We start from the raw sequence: 25,341 nt of genomic DNA on the forward strand, positions 1-25,341 counted from the left end.
ATTCTCCATGAAAAATGAAACAATTCAGTATTCATCACTGCCAAGTGTGGGGACTGGACATGTTGATAACATCTGAATTCCAACCACTCCAATCATTCCCTGATACTCCGCATGGCATGCACTCTGGCATACGCGTGCATCCACAGCTGCGGATGTGGTCATGTCAGCTGTTTTCTCTGACCTCTGAGCGTTGGCACTGGCTATGTATGAAGAGACAGGCGCACTGCTTTTGGACATCTGGGGTGTGAGTGAGCTGTATGTACGAGTGATCTCAGGCACTAAGACATGGCAACTACTAGGATTGTCGTTTAGTGCTTCTCAATGAATTGCAGTGCACTCTGTCTTGTAGTAGTATTTGTTGTTCTTACTATCCTATCATGTGGTAGACCCTTTCCTCATTCTTCTTTGTCCTGGTGTAGCTGAGAGAAGGAATTCTATAGTGCTTTATAAAATACACTTAGCGGACCTGTAGTGGTTAAGAGTTCCACAACCGTGACAGTATAAACTGACGCCGAAATTTGAAATTCCGACTATCATTTTAGATAGTACCACTTCGAAGTGAGATGTCAAATCCCTGATTGTTCAGTATATTATTTGCAGTAATGGTACTGAGAGCACACACAGCGATCGAACTCCTCTGCAGATTGTTTAAGGACATAGCTTGCAGTTGAGCTGAAATGTGTAGTTCTCAGATACCTCCAGTGTAATGGACCTCCTGCCAAATACCATATCTGTGACATTAGCCGCCAACAGCAGGCAATGGGAGAAAAAATCGGAACGGTTTGGAAACCTGGCAGTTGTGAGATCAAATCCTGCCATATATACCACTCCTACTGTCCACCAATAGTATGTAAGGAAAACTGCCTGCATGCAGAGGGTATTGATTTAATTAATTATTAATTAATAATTAATAGTTTATCAGTCTGATAGAGTGAGGGAATATTTCCAAGACATCTCCAGCTGTGGATTCACCAGGTATACACTACTTTGTTAAGGATAAAGGAGTGGTTAGTGTGGCACAGACATATACTTGCTGGGCAGAAAGTAGCCATCAGAGAGAGAGAGAAAGAGAGAGATCATGTCTTGAGAGAAATTTCCCAGGTATCAGTACCGAAGAGTTGTGGCCACCTGTAACTAAGATCTGCCGCCACCTGATGCTTTGTCAAACTGGAATTAACCAGAGGGGTGAGGGGGAGGAAAGGAGGGAATTGGAGGGAGGAGGGGTAGGGGTCTCTTCTCCCAGTGTCCTCTGCTGGTTCTATTGTGAACTAACTCAGTCACTATTTGTACTGGACGAGCACATAGAGCAGCTGCTTGCATTGACATGGTACAAACAGTGTGTGTTTGGGAAGAGATTGTGCTGGTGCTGCAACCAGAAGTAGGCACTTGAGGAGGCAAAGGACACCGCCACAGACAAAGAGGACTACAGTTCCTGGGGTTGTCCTGGCTGCTGCACAGTCACAAAAAAATGGGTGCAGTATTCTGAGACAATATTGTCTGTTGGTTTGGAAAGGTTGGTCGGAATTCTCCCAAGCAATGGCATACAACAGGAAGTAGCCACTTGAGGTGTGCTAATACTGTGTAACAGCTGGCAGTGCAGTAGCCAACAGCTGTTGTGGAGCACAATTAGTGTGGCCTCTGAGGCACCGGCACGTGGAGCAGCTCAGCGAAGCGACTGGCACATGAGCTCACAGCGTCCTGGCCAGCACGGCTGCCCTGCACTCGGTGCAAAGGTGCAACCAAAGGATTTTTTACAGTGTAATTACATGTGGTAAGCTATGTTGACAGCAATTTCGCGATGTTATTCCTTTCACAACTGGAAAGAAGGCGATCTATTTAATTACTGCTTTTCGATGTATTTTACAAGACCTGCCACTTCCAACACAGCAGAGAATGATGAGCCTTTCTCACCAAATAAGAGAGAGGTCGAACCCTGTGAATCGAATTTTATAATGTGATTAAACTTTGTGTCTTGAGATCCTTCCCCTCCAGTACAGACTGAGTCCTTTTCTCGAAAATATCGATGTGGGGGTGGCAGGGGAGGGCTGGGGGATTTTAAAAAGGGCAAAGAGTGATTAATTGATCGATTTAATTAATTACTCAATTAATTTGATATCAAAAGCGTGCTTCTATCGGCCAGGGGAGAATGGAGGGTTTACCCAGAGGGGGAGTGGGAGGGGTGTGGGTTTCTCAGGAGGACAAATTATCCCCAGAGGGTGACATGTCAACCCCTGGGGAAGGGGGGGGGGTGATGAACCACTTATCAGAGATGTCATATTGATGTCAGATTGATGTCATAAATCAATCAAGTTTGTCCCTGAATGTATGCTTGGCCCTGAATGAATGCCAGGTGCACTAACAAACTGTGCTGATCCTCGCTTTGTTCTACTACTATTGTTACAATGCAACAATGCATAGATTGATCACATCGTTATAGGTGGTGTTAGTTAACATATAAACTTGTACTATTGTGATGAGTGTTGGCTTCGTATCTATCTCGGCTACGATCGTGTGTTCATCATGTTTTTCTTAGTAGCTTAGCCTCATTATTATATTTTTATTCGTTATTGGAGCTACTCTTGTGTTACTCCTCTTTGACTTTCTATTTATAACCCTGTACTCACCTGACCAGAAGTCCTGCTCTTCCTGCCACCGAATGTCATTTACTCCTACTGCAACTTGCAATGGGAATAATTGAAGTTCAGTGGCAAGAGGTAAAGGACTTATGGTCAGATGAGTACAGTGTTTGTCAATACAGAATCAAATAGGGGTAATGGACGAGAAGTGTAATAACTTTATCAGTGTCAGTGTACTGTGAATGGAACGTAATTGCTATGAAATCTGGACAGGAGGCATTGCCATTACAGAGTGATCTGATGTGGTTCACTACATCGAGCATAACTATTTCTAAGAATACCGTGTTGCAGGTGTTCTGTATTCGAATTCATGATTATTTACTTTATCTTCTTTGGCGAAAGAATTTCGGAAAACCGTTTTTAGTAACTCCGCTTCAGTTTCACAGCTATCAGTAACATTACCATTCCTATCATCCAAGGAAGGTATTCTTTGTGTCTTTCCGCTAGTGTACTTAAAATAAAATGAGAATCTCATCTGATTTTCTGCCAGATTTCGAGACAGAATTCCATAGTCGCAACTACTAAAAGTACCTGGCATTCAAGTCATTGTTAAGTTTCGAGCTTTTGTCGAACTCGCGAGTCTTTGCTATGATGTGCTTTTTTCTTCATTTCTTAATTTGCCATGGCTTTTACTTTGAATCTGCAACAGTGATCTGGCCAGTTTTGTGTATCATGCGGATCAGCTCCGTGTCTTATTAACGTATTTGATGTAAATCGGTCAATTGTCGTCGATACTATTTCTTTGAAATTAGACGTATCTGGTGTATCCTTATACAGTCAGTGGGGATTGTCTCTTAAAAAAGCGTCTAGTGACTTATTATTTGCTTTTTTTGCGTTTATTTGTGACTGATTTGGATGTTACGCTAGCCAGACTCGCTGCACCAACCTTGTGCTCACTAATCCCTGTATCCATCATGCTGGTCCCTATTTGCTCAGGGTTATTTATTGCTAACAGCAAAGTATGTTTTCGGAATGGACTCCTGAAGTAATTATTCAAAATAAATTTTGAGGAATCCATGTATCACAATTCATGACGATGTTTTATACATACCATTGGCTCTGAACATGTATTTGCGCCAATATATCATGGATAGATGCAAGTCACCGCAGTATACCTATTCGAAATGAGGCCCATATTGTCCTAGGTCTACGCACATCCTATGCTTCACATGCAACCTTTGAGACTGAAGCCCTGCTTGCTCTCTTCTGAGACCCACAAACCTAGAAAATTGCACAGTCCCCTCCAAACAGCTGCCGCTACTCCCGCAGCTGCCTCCTGCGTGTAATTGGCTTGTGACGTATCAAGTGGAACCCAATACCACAGCATAATAGTTATCATTAAAAACACCTTTAAAGTTCTTAATACTTATCACAGTATTGTGCTTCAGCCTTTCACAAGCTCGTTATGATGTATTTGATTTTATTGTATCGTGTTTATGGGGTTTGTGATGAAGTTCAAATGAAAACTCAATAGTCACTGTAATCACCGTTTTGTCTTCTTCAACCACCACACCATGAATGTGTAGACCCACCAGGGAATACGCCGCGTCCGTTCCCGTCCACCACACTGACCTCTGATAGTTAACGCTCTCTCCACCAGCTCACGCTAAACGAACCAACTAATCGCAATGTCACAACGTTGAATAGGGAAAGGTTTTCGTGTTTCAGCCTGCCTGTTTGACACATTACATGAAATCAACAAAAGGAGCACTTCAGAGTCAGTATTAGCTTAGGGGAAAATGTACACATGAAATACCTAGCCAAGAAGAAAAATTCCTAGTAGATATCAATAACTGCATAAAGTGAGTGAACTAGTAAATTTCTAAAGTCGTTTGTATTTTATGGAAACGCTGTTTCTTTTTAATATAAAATGACAAATTGGTCGGAAATGTAAAGGAAAATGATTATATTTCGAGGCGGAATGTGCCTAGAGCCAGTCTTATATCTCTGATCATTACTTTTTATCTTCAGTCGTTTTCACACCAAAGGTGTGATACGAGTATACCCAGCTGTTGTTACGAGAGCTAGATGCAGTTCAATTTCCTATGTGTATCCTATCATTGCTTTTTCACCTAAAAGTAAATTGTTCTGTTCTTATTTCGATGTTGTTCCAGCTATACATACACAAATCAAATTAAACATGAATGGTTAGTAACTATGATAGACATTTATCTTAATAACAAAGCTGTAAATTTTCTAACCATTTTATTATTTGGGTTATGGTAACAATGTATTGAAATCTGAGGGAAACTGTACCTTAAGCCAGTTCACACTTACAGTATGGCAATACTGATTAATGATATAAAACAATAAAAATATTTTGTTGCTTTTAAACGTTTATTAACATTAATTTTTAGACCTAGTTCCTTAACTTGAAAAATTATTTATATATGTCTTTGTTTGGATGTTCAGTTTATTAGTCCTGTGTTTATGTTCAATGCAATCTATTCATAATATATGACTTGTCCACTAATTTACTTTCCTCCATATTCGCTCACTTTCCTTCTGTTTCTCTCTCAGACCATAGTATACTCATATTTGGCATGAAAAACATGACAGCGATGCCGGCAACTTGTTCTGTGTTCAAATTTACTTTTTCTATGCAGTGTTACTATTTTAGCTATTAATATTTTCTGACTTTCTGTGAATTCATAAGACAAGTAATAACTATTTGTTTCGATGGTTTATAGGTTTTCCTCTTATGCAAATGTATTCATTCTCAGATTACAGGCTTGTCAGCTGCCAGCACATACTCTGTAACCGTTTCTGCAAAGACAGTGACTCTTGGTGAAGAATCAAGGGTGATAGGTCACACATTTCCTCCAAAAGCAATTTTGCCACAGAATGCACTAATGGTTGTTAAAACAGAGAGTAGCAGCCATAATCCTGATGTAGTAACCTTACAGATGCATCCTGCTGAGAGAATCAGTGGTGTCAACAGGTAATGAATATGCAATGATTTATGCAATGCTTGTTGCACAACCAAATCATATTCAAAATGAGTCTTAGAGCTACTGACACATTTTCATACAACAACTCTCAATTAAACATAACAAGTTATAAAACATCGGTTAGACTGTAGTTTCAACATAATACTAAAATTGTAGTGTACGTTATGCAAAAAGTTTGGAACTGCAGTATTACTGATGCTATATGAAATATGAATCTTCTGTTTTCCCTAATTCCCTACAGGACATACATCCTCCTGCATCTGATCAATGACTCAAGTACCCAACAGCCATTCTATGACAGCGAGTTAACTACATTACTTAAGTCAAGACTGACTGAAAATTATCATCTCATATCAGAGTATACACAGGTAGGTGACGTTCCACAAGTTTCCTGTTATCAGTTATAGGGACGTAAGCTCATCTTTTATGTACATGCATTAATTTGGATTTTCTACAAATATTTCCCATAAATGCTTATTCCTCATATCGTTCTGCAATTTGTGAAAAGGAGGACAAAGAAATAAAGGATGATATTTTTATTTTTTATTGTTTAGTATTAATACGCTAGTTTTAAAAATTACTTATGTCAACATGTAGCTCTTGCAATTTAAGATTCATGAAACCATCCTCCACAGATAATGACACTTGTACATGGAACTGTTGTGATATTTTGATGAGGATGAGTTAATTCAAATCCTCATAGGTTCTAGACATAAATTTGTGTACCAAAAGTAGTTGTAAACGTTACAAGCAGTTCCTGTGGATCCACATCCCAGTCTAGTCCTAAACATCTCCACATTGTTTCCTGTGGAGAGGCATGTGACAATCAATGCAGTGATTCACTTGTCACATGGGAATGTTTACCTCAGGACATTGATTGATGTCATCTGATAGGAGTATACAGTGTACCTGAACTTATATCCTTTTCTTGCCTCTCCATGACAACGCTAAAAGAAGTACATGTTAAACATCACATCAACACTGTCTTGCATGGAAAAGTACTAGTGCCTACAGATTTCAGAGCACTCCTATCTGAGGATATGCAGGACAGAAAAAATTCAACAATGGAAAATCGAGCATGGATTATAACAGTATAATGGAAATGATAGTTGCTACTTACCACATAGCAGAGACAGAGTTGTGGATAAGCATCTTCACTATATGGTACGTAGCAACTATCATTTTCATAATACTATTAGGATAGAAAGAAATTATTTTATGTGGGACTGGAAATGAAACAAAGATTCAATCTCAGGCAGTGATTCAAATGTACACAAATAAAAAAAAAGTTTTGCAACACCCAGTTCCCAGAACTCCTGAAGACAGATGTTGACTGTGGATATAGTATCACAGACACAGTCCCTTTGACTGATCAGAGATGTCATTAAACCCACCCAAAGATGTAAACAACCATGCATTAGCAGCACCTATTAGATGGAGGGAGCCCGACAGCTGATCAGTTCCAGTCATTCCATCAGGAAGGAGGCACACAGCTCGTGTTGTCTGTAGATCAACCATGCCTAGACAGTCAATACGTTCGATCTCGTTCGCAGTGTTACTTTGTGCCAGGAAGGGCTCTCAGCAAGAGAAGTGTCCAGGCATCTCAGAGTGAACCAAAGTGCTGTTGTTCAGACACAGAGGAGATACAGAGGGACAGGAACTGTCGATGACCTACCTACGGATTGTGGCTCTGAGGAACCTGTACAGCAATGCCACCATGTTGAATAATGCTTTTCATTTGGCCACAGGACCTCGTGTGACGACTCAAACTGGGCGCAATAGGCTGCATGATGCGCAACTTCAATCCTGATGTCCATGGCGAGGTCCAGCTTTACTACCATGGTACCATGCAGCGCAGTACAGATGGGCCCAACAATATGCCAAGTGGGCCACTAAGGATTGGCATCAAATTCTCTTCACCAATGAGTGTCGCATATGCCTTCAAGCAGACAGTCATCGGAGATGTGTTTGGAGGCAATCCGGTCAGGCTGAACACCTTAGACATACTTTCCAGCGAGTGCAGCAATTTCGCTGTTTTGGGTGGCCTTAATGTGCGGCCGACATACGCCTCTGGTGGTCATGGAAGACACCATAACGGCTGCACTACACGTGAATGCAATTATATTGGCAGCATATTGGCGATTCATTCGTCTTCATGGACGACAACTCGCGCCCCATCGTGCACATCTTGTGAATGACTTCCTTCAGGATAACGACATCGCTCTACTACAGTGGCCAGCATGTTCTGCACACATAAACCCTATCGACATGCCTGGGATAGGCTGAAAATGGCTGTTTATGGACGATACGACTCACCAACCACTCTGAGGGACCTTCAGCGAATCGCCATTGAGAAGTGGGACAATCTGAACCAACAGTGCCTTGATGAACTTGTGGATAGTATGCCATGATGAATACAAGCAAGCATCAGTGCAAGAGGACATGCTACTGGGTATTAGAAGTACAGGTGTGTACAGCAATCTGGGCCACCACCTTTGAAGATCTCGCTGTATGGCGATACAACATGCAATGTGTGATTTTCATGAGCAATAAAAAGGGCAGAAATGATGTTTATGTTTATCTCTATTCCAGTTATCCGTACAGGTTCCAGAACTCTTGGAACCGAGGTGATGCAAAACTTTTTTTGATGCATGTATAATACTTTTATATAGCATCTACACAGAATATTGATAGTTAAAAATTTTCAGTAGTAATTAAAATTTTTCGAGCAGGTATAATTCAAATAATATAAAATATGAGCTATCATTATTGCATCTGAAAATCTGATCAATGCGTAGTATAATTAAGGAACTATTACCGGCTTTGAGGAATTAGAGTAATGAAATCCTGTTGATGTTGTCTGCTTGTTTGGACACAGATATGTGAAGTTATAATGGATCTTGGTAACCTCTGTAGTGTAGACATGCAGAAAAGAGTTATTGCAACATCTGTGAAAACTATCTTATATGTTAGAACATTATAACATATGTTGCTGGAAATATGTGAAAAGAAATTAATGATAAATCTTTTGCAACAAAAACTGTATCCCCATCTCATGTAGCAAATTGTAATCGTCCTAAAACACCTTGAAAGTAAAAAGTAGTGGTTACTGATAATTTTAATATATGGTTCTTAAAACGAACTCCTGTAGTACAGCTTCATTGGACTCTTTAATATTACCAGTCATTATTATTATCTCCTAGAGTAAAGTTTTGATATAAGATGAGTAACATCTCAAAAGCAGCCATTTATAATTTCTTTGTAGACAGGCCAATATTTTAAGAAACTAGTGAAATAATTCTGATGAACTAAATAAAAAGCTATGTTTTAGTAGTACAGTCACCACCTTACATAGAAACTATTTTCTCCCAAAGCTAGCTGAGATTAGACTAAAAAACAAGGGAGAGTAGTTACCACATAAATAAAAAATCTTGTATGAGAAGAAGGAAATAGTATTTGTCAACAGGAATTGATCTGATGTTGATTCTGCAGCTCACTGCAACACAAACAACAAAACATTTCAGAAAGTGATTCAAATAGCGACATTGTGACAAGAATGGATAGCTCTGAGAAACAAAATAGTGAAGGCAGCAAATGGTCATATTATTAAAAATACAATTCAAGTAGAAATCTTTTGTTAACACAGGAGTTACTGAATTAATTCATGAAAGGAGAAAATATAAAAATTCAGTAAATGAAGCAAGTGAAAGGATATACAACTGTCCAAAAAATATAACTAACAGGAAGTGTAAAATTTTCTAAGCACGAATGGCCAGAAGTCCAGTGTAACGATTTGCAGCCATATATCACTAGGGGAAAGATAGATACGGCCTACAGCAAAATTAAAGAGTCCTTTCAAGAAAAGAGAACCAGGTGTATGAACATCATGAGCTCAGATCAAAATCTACTCCCAAGCAAAAATGGGAAAGCTGAAAGGCAGAAGACATATATTCAGGGTGTAAACAAAGGAGATAAAATTTTGCAGGCAATGTTAAAGAAACAGAAGAGGACATAGATGAAGATGAAATGGAGACATAATACTTTGAGAACAATTTGACAGAGAACTGGAAGACTTAATCGAAACAAGGCCACAGGAGTAGACGACAGTCTGACTATTCACAGCTGTGGGAGAACCTGCCATTACAAATCTCTTACAACTTGAGCAAAATGTATGAGGCAGTCAAAATACCCCCATACTTCAAGAAGCGTACAGTAATACAAATTCCAAAGAAACCAGGTGCCGACAGGTGTAAACATCACCGAAATTTCAGTTTAATAAGTCATGGTTGCAAAATATTAACAGGAATTCTTTACAGAAGAACGGCAAAAATGGTCTAAACCGACCTCAGATGAGATCAGTTTCCATTCCAAATAAATTTAAGAATTCCTGAGGCAATCCTAACTCTACAGTTTCTCTTAGAAGATAGGTTAAGAAAAACCAAACTTACATTTGTCGCATTGTAGACTTAGAGAAAGGTTTTGAGATTTTGACAGTGTTAACTTGAATACTCTCTTTGACATTCTGATGGAACAGGAACAAAATATAGGGAATTAGAAGCTATTTACAACCTGTTCAGAGGCCCGACTACAGTTATAAGAGTTGAAGAGCATGAGAGGAAAGCAGAGTTTCAGAAGAGAGTTAGGCAGTGTTGCAGACCGTCCCCAATGTTATTCAATCTATACATTGAACAAGCATTAAAGGAATCCAAAGAAAAATTTTGGTAGGGAATTAAAACACTGTGAGAAGCAATAAAAAAACTTGACATTGTAATTCCGTCAGAGACAGCAAACGACTTGGAAGTGCAATTGAATCGAATGGACAGTATCTTCAAAGGGGGATATCAGATGAATATCAACCAAAGCAAAACAAGGATAATGAAATGTAGCAGAGTTAAATCAGGTGATGCTGAGGGAATTAGATTTGGAAACGTGATAAAGCAGTAGATCAGTTTCTTCATTTGAGCAGCAAAATTAGTAATGATGGCCGAAACAGACAGGATATAAAATGTAGATGGCAATGGCAAAAAAAGCATTTCTGAAGAAGGCAAATTTGTTAGCATCGAATATAGATGTAAGCGCAACTAAGACTTTCTGAAACTATTTGTGTAGAGTAAACGCTAAACAGCTGAGACCAGAAGATTATAGAAACTTTTAAAATAGGGTGTTAAAGGAGAGTGCTGAAGATTAGATGGGTAGGTTGCACAACTAATGAGGTACTGAATACAACTGGAGAAAAAAGGAAGTTTTGCCACAGCCTAACACGAAGAAAGGATCGATTGATAGGACATATTCCGAGACTTCAAGAGATCACCCCTTTAGTACTGGAAGGATGTGTGGGAGGACAGGGGGATAAAAATTGTATCGGCAGACCAAGAGATGCATACTGTAAGCAGATTCTGAAGGATGTAGGTTGCAGTAGTTATTAGAAGATGGAGAGACTTGCTCAGGATAGAGCAGCATGGAGAGCCACAACAAATCATACATCGGACTGAACACACAACAACATTGTCCATTGTACATATGTAATCATCAGTTGCAGTGAAGTTCATAATTCCTGATCGATAGTGTGACTTACTATTATTTTTGCTACTCTGGATGGCTTGTCTTTTATATTGTTATTTATGTAAAGACTGGTTCTAACATTCGCTCCTCAGAAAAGATTTGCTACTTTAAATGACTGGTTTTCTAAAAACGTGCTGCTCACTTTTTTTCTGTCAGTTATGATATACTGTTCCTTAATGTTGGTTCGTCTTTGTTGCTGGTTATGTGAGAATGTGTTTTACTATTTATCTTCAGTATTAATTTTTGGCAATGGTCATTATCGTAACCAGCTATTGTAATGGTGTTTGGCTCATCAGTTCTTTCAGCTCTTTCTAAAGGGATTTTGAGCATTCTGCTGAACATTGCTCTGTATGAAACTGATATGTGTTGATGTTGGTAACATGATGTGTTTTCTATTTTTGCATCTCTGTGTTGGTTTCCTGTGGACTTGATATTTATGTCCATTGTAGGAGCTCCAGGTAACCAAGGAAATGGTGGAAGTATAGAGCTTCCACTGCCTTGTGTTCAATAGTGAAGATGAAATTCTGACGCATTTTGTTCATTTATTATACAAGGACCTCAACAAATTTTGTTGTAGTATCAAGTAAGATTAGTATATCCAGCAATATATCTGTTATAATATAAAAATTTGTTAACTATTTGGCCATTTTCCTTAAACAGTTTACTTTCTAAGTTGTTGATGAAAATATCAGCAAGTAAACTGTCAAGGCAGCTGTCCACGTCTAGGCCATCTTTCTACTGGTACTTTTTGTTATCAAAAGGAAAGCAATTATACGGTAGTATGAGTGTCAGTATATCAGTGAACTCATTTATTGTAGCTTAAGTCTAGATTTTATACTTAAGTAAGTTATTTTTAATTCTTTACATTGTTCCCTTAGCACGTATTTTTGTGTAGAGGTTTGTGATAGTAAATGATGCGAACTTCTTTGTCTCAGGAATCTGAATGTTCTTTATATGATTAATTACTTCATAACTATTCAGTACTGAGTATGTATCTTCAAAGTTGAATGTGTTGCTAATGGTCATATGTTAGAGTATACAGTGATGTTCTGTTTGTGGATTTTAAGTTGTGCTCATAACCATGGTGCATAAGGCCCATAATAGCGTAATGATCTACATATTTTGCAGTTAGATGAAGTCACTTTTATTCATCAGATTTTAAAATTTATTCCGCAGTTTACAAGTGGGATCTGAATGAAATTCTGTTATGTTATTGTTGTCGAAGAATTCAATGGTCTTAATGACACATTCAATATTATACATTGCAGCATTAGTGTTACCTTTATTTCTTTACTGTGAAATAATTATTCTGTCGTTCTCTACTTGTTTGGTGATAAGATTGTTTGTGGCGTATAGCAATGCGATCATTCTGGATTATTGTAGCTGTGTGACAGGCTATTTTAGTGCTTAAAATGATATCTGTAGCGTTATTTTTACTCTAGTTTGGGCTGATATTCTTGAAGTCCTTTATTTAGCAAGTTTATTTCTCTCTCGCTGGCAATAACGTTAGTTGAATTTACCATGCATTTATGGTAAGTGAAATGCATACTTTCATTTACCTTTGGAACATGTGATTTAAGGTTTTAATTTTTTGGTTATGTCTACATTTAATTTTATGACGTTATTTTCTCAACTACCATACTCACATAATGTAAAGCACACTTGAGCTGTGTATTTATAAACTGACTACTTAGTTAGAAACGTAAAGTATGCAACTAAAATATGGTATAGAAATTATTTTTCCTGTGCTTCTTTCTGATTTCAGATTGGAGCCATATAATTACATTTCTTTAATGATTTTTGGTGCTTCATTTTGAGTATGGACCTCCACTTTGATTCATTTAGGAGTCGCATTTTCACTTAAACCCTTTTTGTTGATGTTGATGGTGATGCTTGATGTTTGAAGTTTCGAACAGTATTTAAAGCTCTTAATACCTGGCTATATTGTACTAAGTACCATATAGTTATAAAGAACATTTAGATTCTTGGTACATCTAAACTTATCCTTTGCTGACATGAACCTCTACACAAAAATACCTGTCAAGGAAACAATAGAACTAATGAACAATAACATGCTTAAGTATAAGAATTTGACTTAACCAGAAATATGAGTTCTTTGATTGGTTGACACTAGTACTTTCATGTACGCATGTTTCTTTTAAAAGTGAAATCAGCAGTAAGGTGGCCTATCCATGGCCCACTGCCTCTCCAGTTTACTTGTTGATACTTTCATTAACAACACAGGATGTAAATTATTGAATGAAATCACCTTGATAGTTAAAAAAGTAGTTTATTATAAGAGAAGTGTTGTTGACATACAATATTATTAGAAGATGCTACATACGAAATTGATAAACTTTGGGAGAAAGTGAACAAAAATCAGATGAATGTCATCATCACTATTGAATAATAGACACTGAAAGATTTAAATGTTCTTGAAATCTCCATAAGTAGCTTCAACAACAGATACAAATATGAAGTACAAAGGAAAGCAACATAAACACATGCAACAATCAATAAAACCCAGGGCCACGTAGATAAGCACAGCATGGCATTATACAGAAACAGTGCTCATGAAAGTGCAAAATATTCGTTTAAAAAAAGCGAGTAAACTTATGAACTTAACATCATTCAGTCATTTATGATAATGGCTACAAATGAAATAAATAGCAAAATGCATCCCCATCTAACCACCCAGAGCCGGCCAAGCGGTTAAAGGCACTACAGTCTGGAACCGCGCGACCGCTACAGTCGCAGGTTCGAATCCTGCCTCGGGCATGGATGTGTGTGATGTCCGTAGGTTAGTTAGGTTTAAGTAGTTCTAAGTTCTAGGGGACTGATGACCTTAGAAGTTAAGTGCCATAGTGCTCAGAGCCATTTCAACCATTTAACCACCCATAAAATCGAACAAACACTAAATGATACCACATCACAGCTGACAGAACAATATATAAGCATGCCACTTTTAGGACAACTACCATACAAAGTAGCAATTTTTTTCTGAGGAACAAATGCCAGAATCAGACTTAATGCAAATACTAAGATGAAGGACAAACCATCAATATTATAAAAAATAGCAACAAGCCATACAATTGATCAGGAATGTTCAAACTTAAATAAAGCCATATTCAATTATATACATTGACCAAACAGGAAGAAATTTCATTATGTGTTTCTTCATTTGCAAAACTTTCACAAATCATATTTGTCCTATATGTACCTGAAGATGAACATCAAGTCACAGAGAGTTCACAGCTTTCAAATAATTTACCTGGATAACAAAGAAGAAAGAATCAACTTATTAGATAAAACTGAAATACATTATCACAAACATGCATCCCCAAATGACATCCTAAATGACAAAACAGGGATATTCAACAAATTGTTTTTCTAATGATGTTCTGTAATTTATTTACACAATGACACACTAAGCACAGAAAAGAAGAAAACATAATCCAACGCATAGAGCAATAATACATCAAGCAATTAAGTTGTCCTGTGTTTATTGTTTGTAAATGTCACTCCAGCTGGGAGTAAAATATGTGACAATAATTTATTTACATATAACAAACCGCATCATTTTTAAAATAATAAATATCTCTCCATTAACCAGCCAATAATATACCTATCAAATAAACATACTAGCTCTCCGAACATTCATGCAATCCAGTTTAATTTCTAGTCAGGCAGAAGCTTAAATTAGAATTAGTACTTTCTGTGTCTTTAAATAAACTTTAATTTTGAACTTATATTTAATTTTGCATTGTAAATAAAGATGTCAATTGGTAACAAGGTGTAAGCTGTTCAGTTTCTTTGCAGGATACGTGTAAAAAAGTGTTTGTTTCATGAACATAAATGTGAAACTTCACCAAACAAGCAGAGTAGAAAGTAAATACACCTAAACAACAATATATCCTAAATACACAACTCGCATAGTAGTTAAATAAAATTATTGATTCACACAGACAAGCTGCAGCATTCAAACTGCTGTTGATATTTTAATGACCTACATCTGAAGATTGAAATGTGTATTACGCCAACCGAAGATGGGCAAAGACCTGAAAAGATTATTGCTATAAATAAAAATAGATAATAAAATGGTTCATTATCATATCTGTTAAAATAATCTAACTATAGGAAATTAAAAAAAAAACATTCTTCTAAGAATTTTAACGGAGGAACGATTTTTTACCTAATGAAATACAAGAGTCTCTATAAATATTAATGTGTCTACTCTACAATAACATTCTTCTACACTTCGGCTACTCTTTTCATGCACTTAATATATAAGTGAATACTGAGTATGATTCATGCTAAAGAAAAGCAAACATCTCGCAGAAACGAACAAAATTTGCTATATACTTAACAAATTTCTTACACTTTTCCTAAACTGTTATGAAAAGTACTCAATCCTCCCCCCACTAGACTACATAAAAATAAATATTAGCTCTTGTTGTTGAAAACCCTTCTGCTTCAGGCTACTTCACAATAATCCTTCCACACTAAATATAAGATTACACCAAATTTAGCTCACAATTGAAGAAGTACAGTAGTGTTGATAGCAACTGAGAGTTTTATACCCAGTTAACTGTTAGTAAATAGAACAGATTTCCTATGTTACAGAAAACAGGTCAGGACACAATTGCAGAAGCAACAAGGAAGCCATGCCATACCTGAGATGGCAGAATCTCTAAGACTGGTGACAGTTTACTGGTTCTCGAAACTCTTTACAGATTTCAATGCAAAAATGCATCCACTTTGTGACTGTGGTGTCACCGCAAGACACCACACTTGCTAGGTGGTAGCCTTTAAATCGGTCCGGTCCATTAGTATACATCGGACCCGCGTGTCGCCACTATCAATGATTGCAGACCGAGCGCCGCACACGGCAGGTCTAGTCTAGAGACACTCCCTAGCACTCGCCCCAGTTGTACATCCGACTTTGCTAGCGATGGTTCACTGTATACATACGCTCTCATTTTCCGAGACGACAGTTTAGCATAGCCTTCAGCTACGTCATTTGCTACGACCTAGCAAGGCGCCATATTCAGTTACTATTCTGAAAAGATAATATTGTGAATCATGTACCGTCAAGAGCGACGTTCATCATAAATGGATTAAAGTTAAGTATCCAACTAATTACGTCCGCTTTCTGAATTCTAATTCCTTGTCATGTTCCAGACCTCACGTCAGTATAGTTCTTCCCTCCTCACGCCAGCCTGCGTGAGCTAAAGCGCGTGCATTTCTGCCTCCCTTCGTAACATGGTGTTGGCTCTTCTGCCAACACTACAGTGACAGCAGTGGTAATGTTGGTGATGATAGTGACACTAATACCGTTTTCCGAAATTGTTTCGCCAAAGAAGATGCAGTCAGTATTACAGACTTCGAATCAAGAGTAACCACCAACAAGAGTAATTTTCAAGTTGACGCCCTCACTGTAGCAAAGTAACCTCAGTCGACTAGTGAAGGATGGTGTCCTGGTTCAGACTGTGTTCAAAAGAAACTACTTTCGGAGCATACTGATGAAATAGCTCTATTTTTAGTAATCATACACAACCATCCACCTGTTGTAAAATCCGTGCATGAAAACTGTATACCTTTCGTAACGTATTCTGTCTTCAAACTTCATGCATTACATCAAAGAAAACGATCTATTGACGGAAAGTCATCACGGGTTCGGAAAACATTGTTCTTGTGAAACACAACAGACTCTTTATTCACAGGGGTTGTGACAAGTATCGAAAGAGGATCTCAAATTGATTCGATATTTCTAGATACCTAGCAGGCTTTTTACATTGTTTCTTAGAGGTGTCCAATCAAACTGTGTAACTACGGAATGTCAGCTCTGCTTTGCCACTGGATTCGTAATTTCGTATCAGAAAGATTGCAGTTCAAATTAACTGATGGAAAGTAATCTAGTGAAACAAAAATTATGTCAGAATTCCCCATGAATGAGTTATGTAAGCTTTGCTATTTCCAGTCTGTAAAACCGGTTTAGCAAACAACTTGGGCAACCCTCTATGATTGCTTGCAAATGATGCTGTGATTGTCCACCTAGTATCGTAATATTATTGCAAAATAGAAGAAACCATGTCGCAGATATGATATGCAAGTTGGGGTGCAATCACAAAAACAAAGGCGCTTCTCGTTACAGTAAAATCTTTTCATAATGTATCAATAATCAAAATTCTCCTTCACTCTTTTGTTGATTTTCACGTGCATAGGCAAAAATGACCTCCATAATAAAACAAGAGAATTCAGACTTCAGGCAGAAAGATTTGCATGTTAATTTTTTCCATGTGCAATCCGAAATTCGTATGGTAGACATAATTTGTAAAAGGATTCTATGAATTCCGAACCAAACACTTAAGTCCAGATTAGAAAGTTATTATGTAGATTTTATACATTCTGCCTCTCTTCTGTAACAATCAACAAACAATTTCTCAATCTAGTCTGCATAGTCCAATTTAATCAATCCTTCCTCTTTAACTCCTACATAATCATTATGAGAACTATTTACCTCATCTTTCATTTGATCCACATCATATACATTGTGATCTCCAGTATAAGGTACATCATTTACCTCACCATGCTGTACTGTTTTATTGTTTGACATATCTGTTCCAATACATGTTAGATTTCTCTACTCCGTTTCAATCATGATTTCATCTCCACCTCTCATTCCTCAAAATACTGCCACTTACTTTCAAAACTGGCTACTCTGTCTCTTACATCAATTATTTTATTTGGTAATTTGTCTATTTTTCATCTAACATTGTCTTTTGTCTGTTTAATTCAGCAGTCTGATTATTTCCCTTGCCCCCTAGACCATATTTGTCACTCAATTCGTCTCTGAACACTTTGTATGATTCTCATGATTCGTATTTTAACATTTTGCTTATATTTCATTATGGTTTTAACTAGCGCAAAATTTATTCCTGAATATGAGATTCCTACATATAGAACTAAGCTGAAATTATCTCCAACGCCTAATTTTCCCAAGTCTAGTCCACATTTTACTTAATTTCACATTGAGATTGATCAGAGTTCACAATACCAAAAAAATATCACACAGAATAATTTTCAGTGCCAGCATCATTCAACATCACACAGATAAAATAAGGAAAATAAGTACAATTATGAATACTGTTTAGGCAGTTCAAATGCTCCTACTCTTCCAACATTCAGACTGAGACAAGAAATCTGTACTACAGTATCTGAGTGCCTGGACAATGTTGGCAATGAAGAGAAAGTTCCTCTGTTGAGCATCTTACACACTTTTTTCCTTATTTACAACCTTACACGGCTTTACAATATTTGAATTATTGTAAATATTTCCTTTCAATTTCATTATGACTTGGATATTTGGTCTAAAACTCTCTCACATATGTTTTACATTTAGTAATTTCGTTATATTCCATAATAATTATGCATATTTTTACATAATTTATGAACTGCAGGAGAATATATTAAAAATCACAATTTTAAAATCTTTTGTTATAAATTATATCATAGGTTACATATCACTTTTTCCATGGCATAAGTAATAATTATAATAATTATGGTTCTTCATACCATAAATATAAATGTCATTGCTTTTGGTATAACAAAGCTGATATTTCCTTGGCAATTATCTCTCTAAAACCTATCAGCACATTTTAAAATATTTTCCATCCATTTCCAAAATATATGACAGTGTAACCATTTGGAGTTTTCCTGTCATTACACTACATAACAGAATTGAAATTCATCAGACTAAGAATATCTACTAATAATTTAATTTTTTAAATTGGTTATAGTTTATCTCATACACAGAAAAAATTCCTGATTTGGTGAATAGTGCTGAAATTCAACTTATTTATAGGACAGGAGTTAAAGAAGTACCATCAAACTCCTCCCACCTTCATCCTTGGCAGCAATATACAAAAACTTAGGAAATATAATAGATAACCAACTTCTAGCCACAAATAATATATTTTGTCACAGTAGGGCCTTCTAAATGGTTTCAGTGCTAAGGCTATTCACATGTATGGTGAAAATGTATGCCATTAATTATACAGTTTACAGTATTTCTGTAATTGGTGTAAGGCATTTTACTATGTAAATTTTAACAGTCTTGTACGTCTACTGGAGCACTATGGCACCATAAAATATAATGGGACAAGTGCTTTCCATAGCAAGAAGAGAATGGTGTCACTAAGAAAAAGTGCTGTTCGAAGCTATCAGTCTTTGCCTTACTGGGAGCTATGTAATATTTTTGTCTGTCAGGTAAATTACCGCACTTTAAACACAATAACCACAAGAAACAAGAACGCTAACGTGTTTTGGAGTAATATTCGTTAGCTTAATCGGTATTTCAATAATTCTACATGATTTTTCAACGATTTCATGCTGGAGTCCCTGTGCATTCTCCATTTCTCATAACAAGTGACATAATTGATTTCCACTTTCTCCAGCAGTAGCAATAAAATTTTCCTTATAGTCTTCCAGCAAAATTTGGTTAATTCTTTCGAACCTGCATAACATTTTCACGTTTCCATTGAGATGAGTCGCCATATGCTCTACATTTCTATACCTATGCATCTTACTTCACAGACCATATAAGAAGACTGCCTGAGAGTATCAGTACTATTTCTGCTTGGTATAATTTAATTAAGGACTGAATAAGACTTGTGGAAAAGCAGTACGTTCAAAATTGAAGCTATCTTGCTACATATCCACAGTAATAATTTATAAATGTATGTGTAGCAACTGCACACGATTCATTGAAAATCCTTTTGTTTGGCATCTCGTTTTTGCTCTATTAGTTTTTGTACATCTCGATCTGAGATATAATGGTGTTGATCTCCAAGCATTAGCTAAGGAACTCTAATATTGTAGCCCCATATCATTGTTGTTAAAATTACATTTGCTTACAGTAACATTATTTTCCCAGGAAAATCATTGAAATTGTAATATCAAACTCTATACAGACACCTGAGTTGGATTTTTTTTAATAGAGTTCAGCATTCAGTTCGCTTAGGAGATGAAAATCCGGCGGTAAAGCACGTAATTTCTTAATATATGATGATTTTATGACTAGTAATTTCAGAGCAATTATCAGTTCTCAGAGCAATTATCAGTTAACTTTAGTCTACTGTTTGTTATTCTCATTCCTTCGATACACGTTAACTGATTTCGTCTGTTATAGCTCCATTACTGTTCCCAATAAGTAATGTTTGAAGATTCGCGTGGGTGATGTAGACACCTTTATAATGAAGAACTGAGCACTAGATGTTACTAGAGGAGGATCCATCAGGAATTACAGAGGCTGGAAGTATTGAACTACCAGCAGAGAGGCAGCAATGGCAAAATAGTTGGGTCAGGAGGGCTCGCGGACATCGAGGGTGCCACCCATCACAGACACTTCGACCCTTCTGAAGTGGCCCACGTCTACTGTAGGTAATATAGTTATGAAGTGGAAACTCGAAGGAAGGACCACATCCAAGCCAAAGCTAGGGACATCCCGTACAGTGACAGAAAGGGGCTGGTGACAAATGTGGAGGGTGGTTGTAAAAAATTGCTTGAAATTAGTTGAAGGAATCACTCGTCAGTTCCAAACTTCTACCAGCAGGCTGGCTACCACAATGAGTGTCCGCAGGGAGTTGAGGAGTGTGGGATATGTCAGAGTGGCTCCTCATGTGCACACGTAGCTTTAGTCAGTCGTGAATAAAGCTCGGCGTGGTGTTAACAGTAAAGCCACTGGACAGTCGACGACTGGGAATGATTCTACTGGAGTGATGAGTCACACTACATCCTGTGGCTACCCAATGAAAAGGTTACCGTTTCGGTGACCGCCTGGAGATCATCACCTGCCATAATGCGCGGTGTCGACGGCGGACGTGGGTTGCTCTGTGGGGATGCCTTTTGTGGTTAGGAAGTAGTGCCCTTACTGCAGTTAGCAAAATGCCTATTCCGGAAGGTTACAAACACATTAAACACCTCTGTGTACTGTGTACAGCAGAGGATCAGTTCAGAGACGATGGCTGTATCAGCACAGAAGCGCACTCCGTTATAAGGTGTCAGTTGTATGGCGCTGATGTCTGGACAATAACATTGCTGAAGTGGAGCAGCCTGTTCAGAGTAGCGACATCAACACAACACCTTCGGGATAAGTCGACTTCGTTCCAGACCCCACCGCCCAACAGCACTACTTTCCACATTATATCATCTGCGGAAAAGGTAGTTTACAAAAATATCGTCAGTGTTGAATGCTTTCCGTAGAGGATTATCTGAAAAGAGAGACAATCGAAAGAAAACTAATGCATTTCATCTCCAGTGCGGTTAATAAGCGCGAGAAGATCATGTAAATGCTCATCAGGATACACTAGCAGACGCAATGAGACAGGTGCCAGCTTCCCCTTCAAGAAGAGTCTGGCAACATATTGCTTCCTCTTACACATGCCTCCCAAAATGACCATGATGAGCAATCAGCGAAATCTGAACTGATGTGGTGGCATACCATTCAGTAACGGATCAGGAGAGGGGAATTAGGATAGTAAAACCCAAAGTTTCGTTCATAATACACCATAAGAAGACTGGTAGGTTGTAGATATGGTGGGAGAACTTCTTGGATTCGAATACTAGTGACAGTTGTTCTGTTCTTACGTACAGAATTTCATGTGACAAAAATATAGCGAAATGAAATAATCTTGACTTTTGTTTATTGAAAACTGTGTTGACAAAATACACTTGTTCATTTATATAGCGCAGCTACTTATCAAAATTGCCATTAATGTTAGGGTTCAAGTATCATGTAGACTGCATCGTCTCTTGTTATGTAAAAATTATCTCCTTGACCTATATACACAGTTATTTTGTAGCATCTTCCAACAAAATAGGAGAACCCTAATATAGTTGGTGACCCCATGTGACCTGTATAATTTAATGTCATCTTTTCTTTATATTAAGTTAGCATCCCTAAAGCACAAAAGTTTTTGAACAATAGAAGCACACATTTTAAAAATGTCTGGTAACCTGCTCAACTTACATGTTTCTGCATAATGTACACTGATGAGCCAGAACGTTTTGAGATCGAATGTTGCCTGTTTGCGTTGCTGGCAGATGATTCATTTAGGGAAGCGTATATAAGTGAATCGGAGCCGAATAGCGACTCGTTCTAGCTACTATACAGGCCGCAGACCACGTAATCCACTGACATAAACGACTTTAACAATCGACAGATAGGGCCCAGCACCTGTACCTCGGTAATGATTAGTCTCATTGGCAGCTCGCATGCTACAGTAGTGAGAGGGCAGTGAAACCATTAGTGAGAGTCAGGACATTGTATGTCCACGCCTGATCATATAACATGGAAATTGCCCACCCAGCGAATCAGGATAAGCAGCAACCTATGGCATATCTGATGACTCAGATAATGTTAATGCAAGCACAAGTGTTTTGGAGCACACCATTCAGCGCACATGTTAAATATGGGGCTCCAAAGCACATGATCTTCACGTGTTGCCACAGTGATTCAATGACATCCTCCTCAGCTTTCGGGAGAGGCCTCTTCTACCAATGTCAAGTGGTTGACTGTCACGAGGGTATTTTTTTTATGTATTGTTATTTTATCCCCCAGCCCCATATGGGTGGGGATGGGCTGTCAGTGGTACAAAATTCCACTCTCCAACCAAGCAAATTAGCAAGGTGCTGTGACGTGGATTCGGATAGGTGGGGAAGTGCTAAAGTTGGTAGGAGGGACAAATATCGTGGGACAGCTCATTATCTGGGAGAAGGTGTTGGTTGAAGCTGCGTTGAGTTAGGGCCTGGCCTGTATTAGTTGTAGGGATGGAGGGATGTGTTTGTGAAGACGTGGCAGCATACCACAGTTGGTGATCAGATGGTGAACAAGGGGTTATTGCAATATAGTTTACAGATGGTATAGGCGATGTGAAGGCGTCCAATGTGAGCGAGAAGGGGGTTCCTTCGGATGTCGCTGTCATGCCTATACAGCTGCAATGAAGCCCGTGACCTCACTGTGCGTCTATATAAGCATGGCAGCAACAACCAGACAACAGTCAACTACTTGACAATGGCAGACGAGATCTCTACTGAAAGCTCTTGGGCCGTTAACCACTTGATGCAGTTTGAAACCTGAGACTATTTTATCCATGGCCGGATAATTACAATAACAGTTGACATATGGTGAGACATACGTGATACCACATACCTCTGAAAACTTACCAGTAACTTGTCGAATCCATGGCATGCAAAAATGCTGCAGTAATATGTTCCAAAGACAGACAAATGCGCTGTGAAGGAAGTGCTCTATAAATTAAACACAGTAAAGAATACATTACATTTGAAAAAATCTGAAAATTAAACGAGTCCAAAGTGGATATTTTATAGTTTAAACTTTTGCTTCTTCAATGTATCTTACAATCAAGGAGAACCCTGTTAATCTTAGGTTAACCTGTTTTGCCTCTCAATAATGTCATGAGAGGTAGACATTATATATGAAGGGCTTATTTCAATAGTGGTACAAGTCCATTACCTCCACTTTCTGCCTATACTGCTTCCGACATTAATGATCCAAACAAACAGAAAGAAAGGTTCATCTTTAGCAAGAAGCCAAATGCTTGAATATTTCTGGTATCCCAACTGCAGATTTTTAGCGTTCATTTAACTTTAGAACTCTGTTTCTCAAAATGAACAAAATTGGACTTGTACCACTATTGAAATAAGCCCTTCATATGTTACAAACCATAGGACAATGAAATAAGGGATTCTGGATTATTTCAAATTATTAATTTAAACGCTTGTTTCTCTTCTTGCATTTTTGCACCATTGATACATCTTTTGGTGCTCTACAGACAAGAATGGTAAGTGTCTACAGACTATTTCAACTCTGAAATAAAGTGAAATAATCTTATATGAATTTCAGGAGGAGGTGGAGAACAAATCTGTTGTCACATTCCATTTAAAGGAAATGGGATTTGTATCAACAGAGATTGAGTCCCAGAAATATGCACTTATCTTGATTCAGGACTACATGGGAAACCAAAGCATGGACGTTTTTATAACAGAGGAAACAGGTTGATGAATTTGGCATCAGTGTTATAACACAAATACTTACTTGTGCAGTGACTATATAGCTGTAACAATAGAATCTCTAAGCATCTTTAATATGCGAGTTCAAATAAGAGTTAAATAATTATTCAATTATATTGTACGATTATTTCAGTAAAATAAAAATTATAAGGAAGTTATTCTTTTCTCGTTAATTTATCTTTCCCTCCTGATGTCTATATTGCACACAGCACTCTTTGAGTGACTATCAATGGACATGGCTACTACAAAAACAGACTGCCAACATAATAATGATATTCATAATAGGGCAGATGAATTTATCATCAAGAATGTCAGTTTGTTAAATTCAAAAACTAAATTTCATACAACAAACAGATTTCATTTCTCAACAACATACTTAGCATAGTACCAAAGGAAGGGCTTCTGGCCATCCTCTCTGACTAATATTACTCAATCCATAATAACACACTGACCCTATTATGATACTCTGCTTGTTATGTGACTAAGAATCGAATTAAAATTTAAAGTAGAATTATGAAACTCAAGGGACAAATCACTTTTACAGAAGCACATTACGAAGTTGTAAATTTTAACAAGGCAGAACAAACTTATAAGTTGTAACTATAAGCACTCATCTCTTTTTTCCTCCACTAAAATTTGGGGTGTCTAATCTGTTGTTCGCTGCCTGGAATAATCTTGGTGTAAGATTGGTTCTCAAAATACTGTAGACGACACTAGATTCTTGAGTCACCTTATTCTGTTGTTCACTGCAGTCACTTCTGTTTTCACAATTTTTAAAATACATTACAAAAACACAAGTTATTCTGATGTGGAGCACAACCAGATTCTGACCAACATATGACAACCAGTAGACTATCTAACGGATCCACTCGTTGGCGATGCCACCATCTATAAATACATGACAACAACCACTGTATTTCGTTAAATGTTGATTTTACAGTTCTTAAATAAATATTCATCAACTTGTCGCAAACATATCTGCAATTTTATACATAGGTTCTGTTTCCTGTTTAATAAAGCTTTCCATACATAAAATCGGCTTTTAGTTCATGATGAACAATATTGATTATAAAGATTTTATTAATTTTTTATTTAATTCA

At 37.5% G+C, this 25,341-nt stretch overlaps 1 protein-coding gene across 2 annotated transcripts in view; it reads left to right on the forward strand.

The window, feature by feature from the left end:
* LOC126092114 (titin-like) overlaps positions 1-24,399 on the forward strand; it is a 511,816-nt gene extending 487,417 nt beyond the window's left edge. For both annotated transcript variants that reach the window (XM_049907552.1, XM_049907553.1), the window contains 3 exons: positions 5,360-5,577; positions 5,829-5,955; positions 24,075-24,399. In XM_049907552.1, the coding sequence (XP_049763509.1) occupies positions 5,360-5,577; positions 5,829-5,955; positions 24,075-24,230 (501 nt within the window). In that variant the 3' untranslated portion in view covers positions 24,231-24,399. The remainder of the gene's footprint in view (positions 1-5,359; positions 5,578-5,828; positions 5,956-24,074) is intronic.
* Positions 24,400-25,341: the final 942 nt, after the last annotated feature.

This window comes from Schistocerca cancellata, chromosome 7 (genome assembly GCF_023864275.1).
Source record: "Schistocerca cancellata isolate TAMUIC-IGC-003103 chromosome 7, iqSchCanc2.1, whole genome shotgun sequence".
Lineage (NCBI taxonomy): Eukaryota > Metazoa > Arthropoda > Insecta > Orthoptera > Acrididae > Schistocerca > Schistocerca cancellata.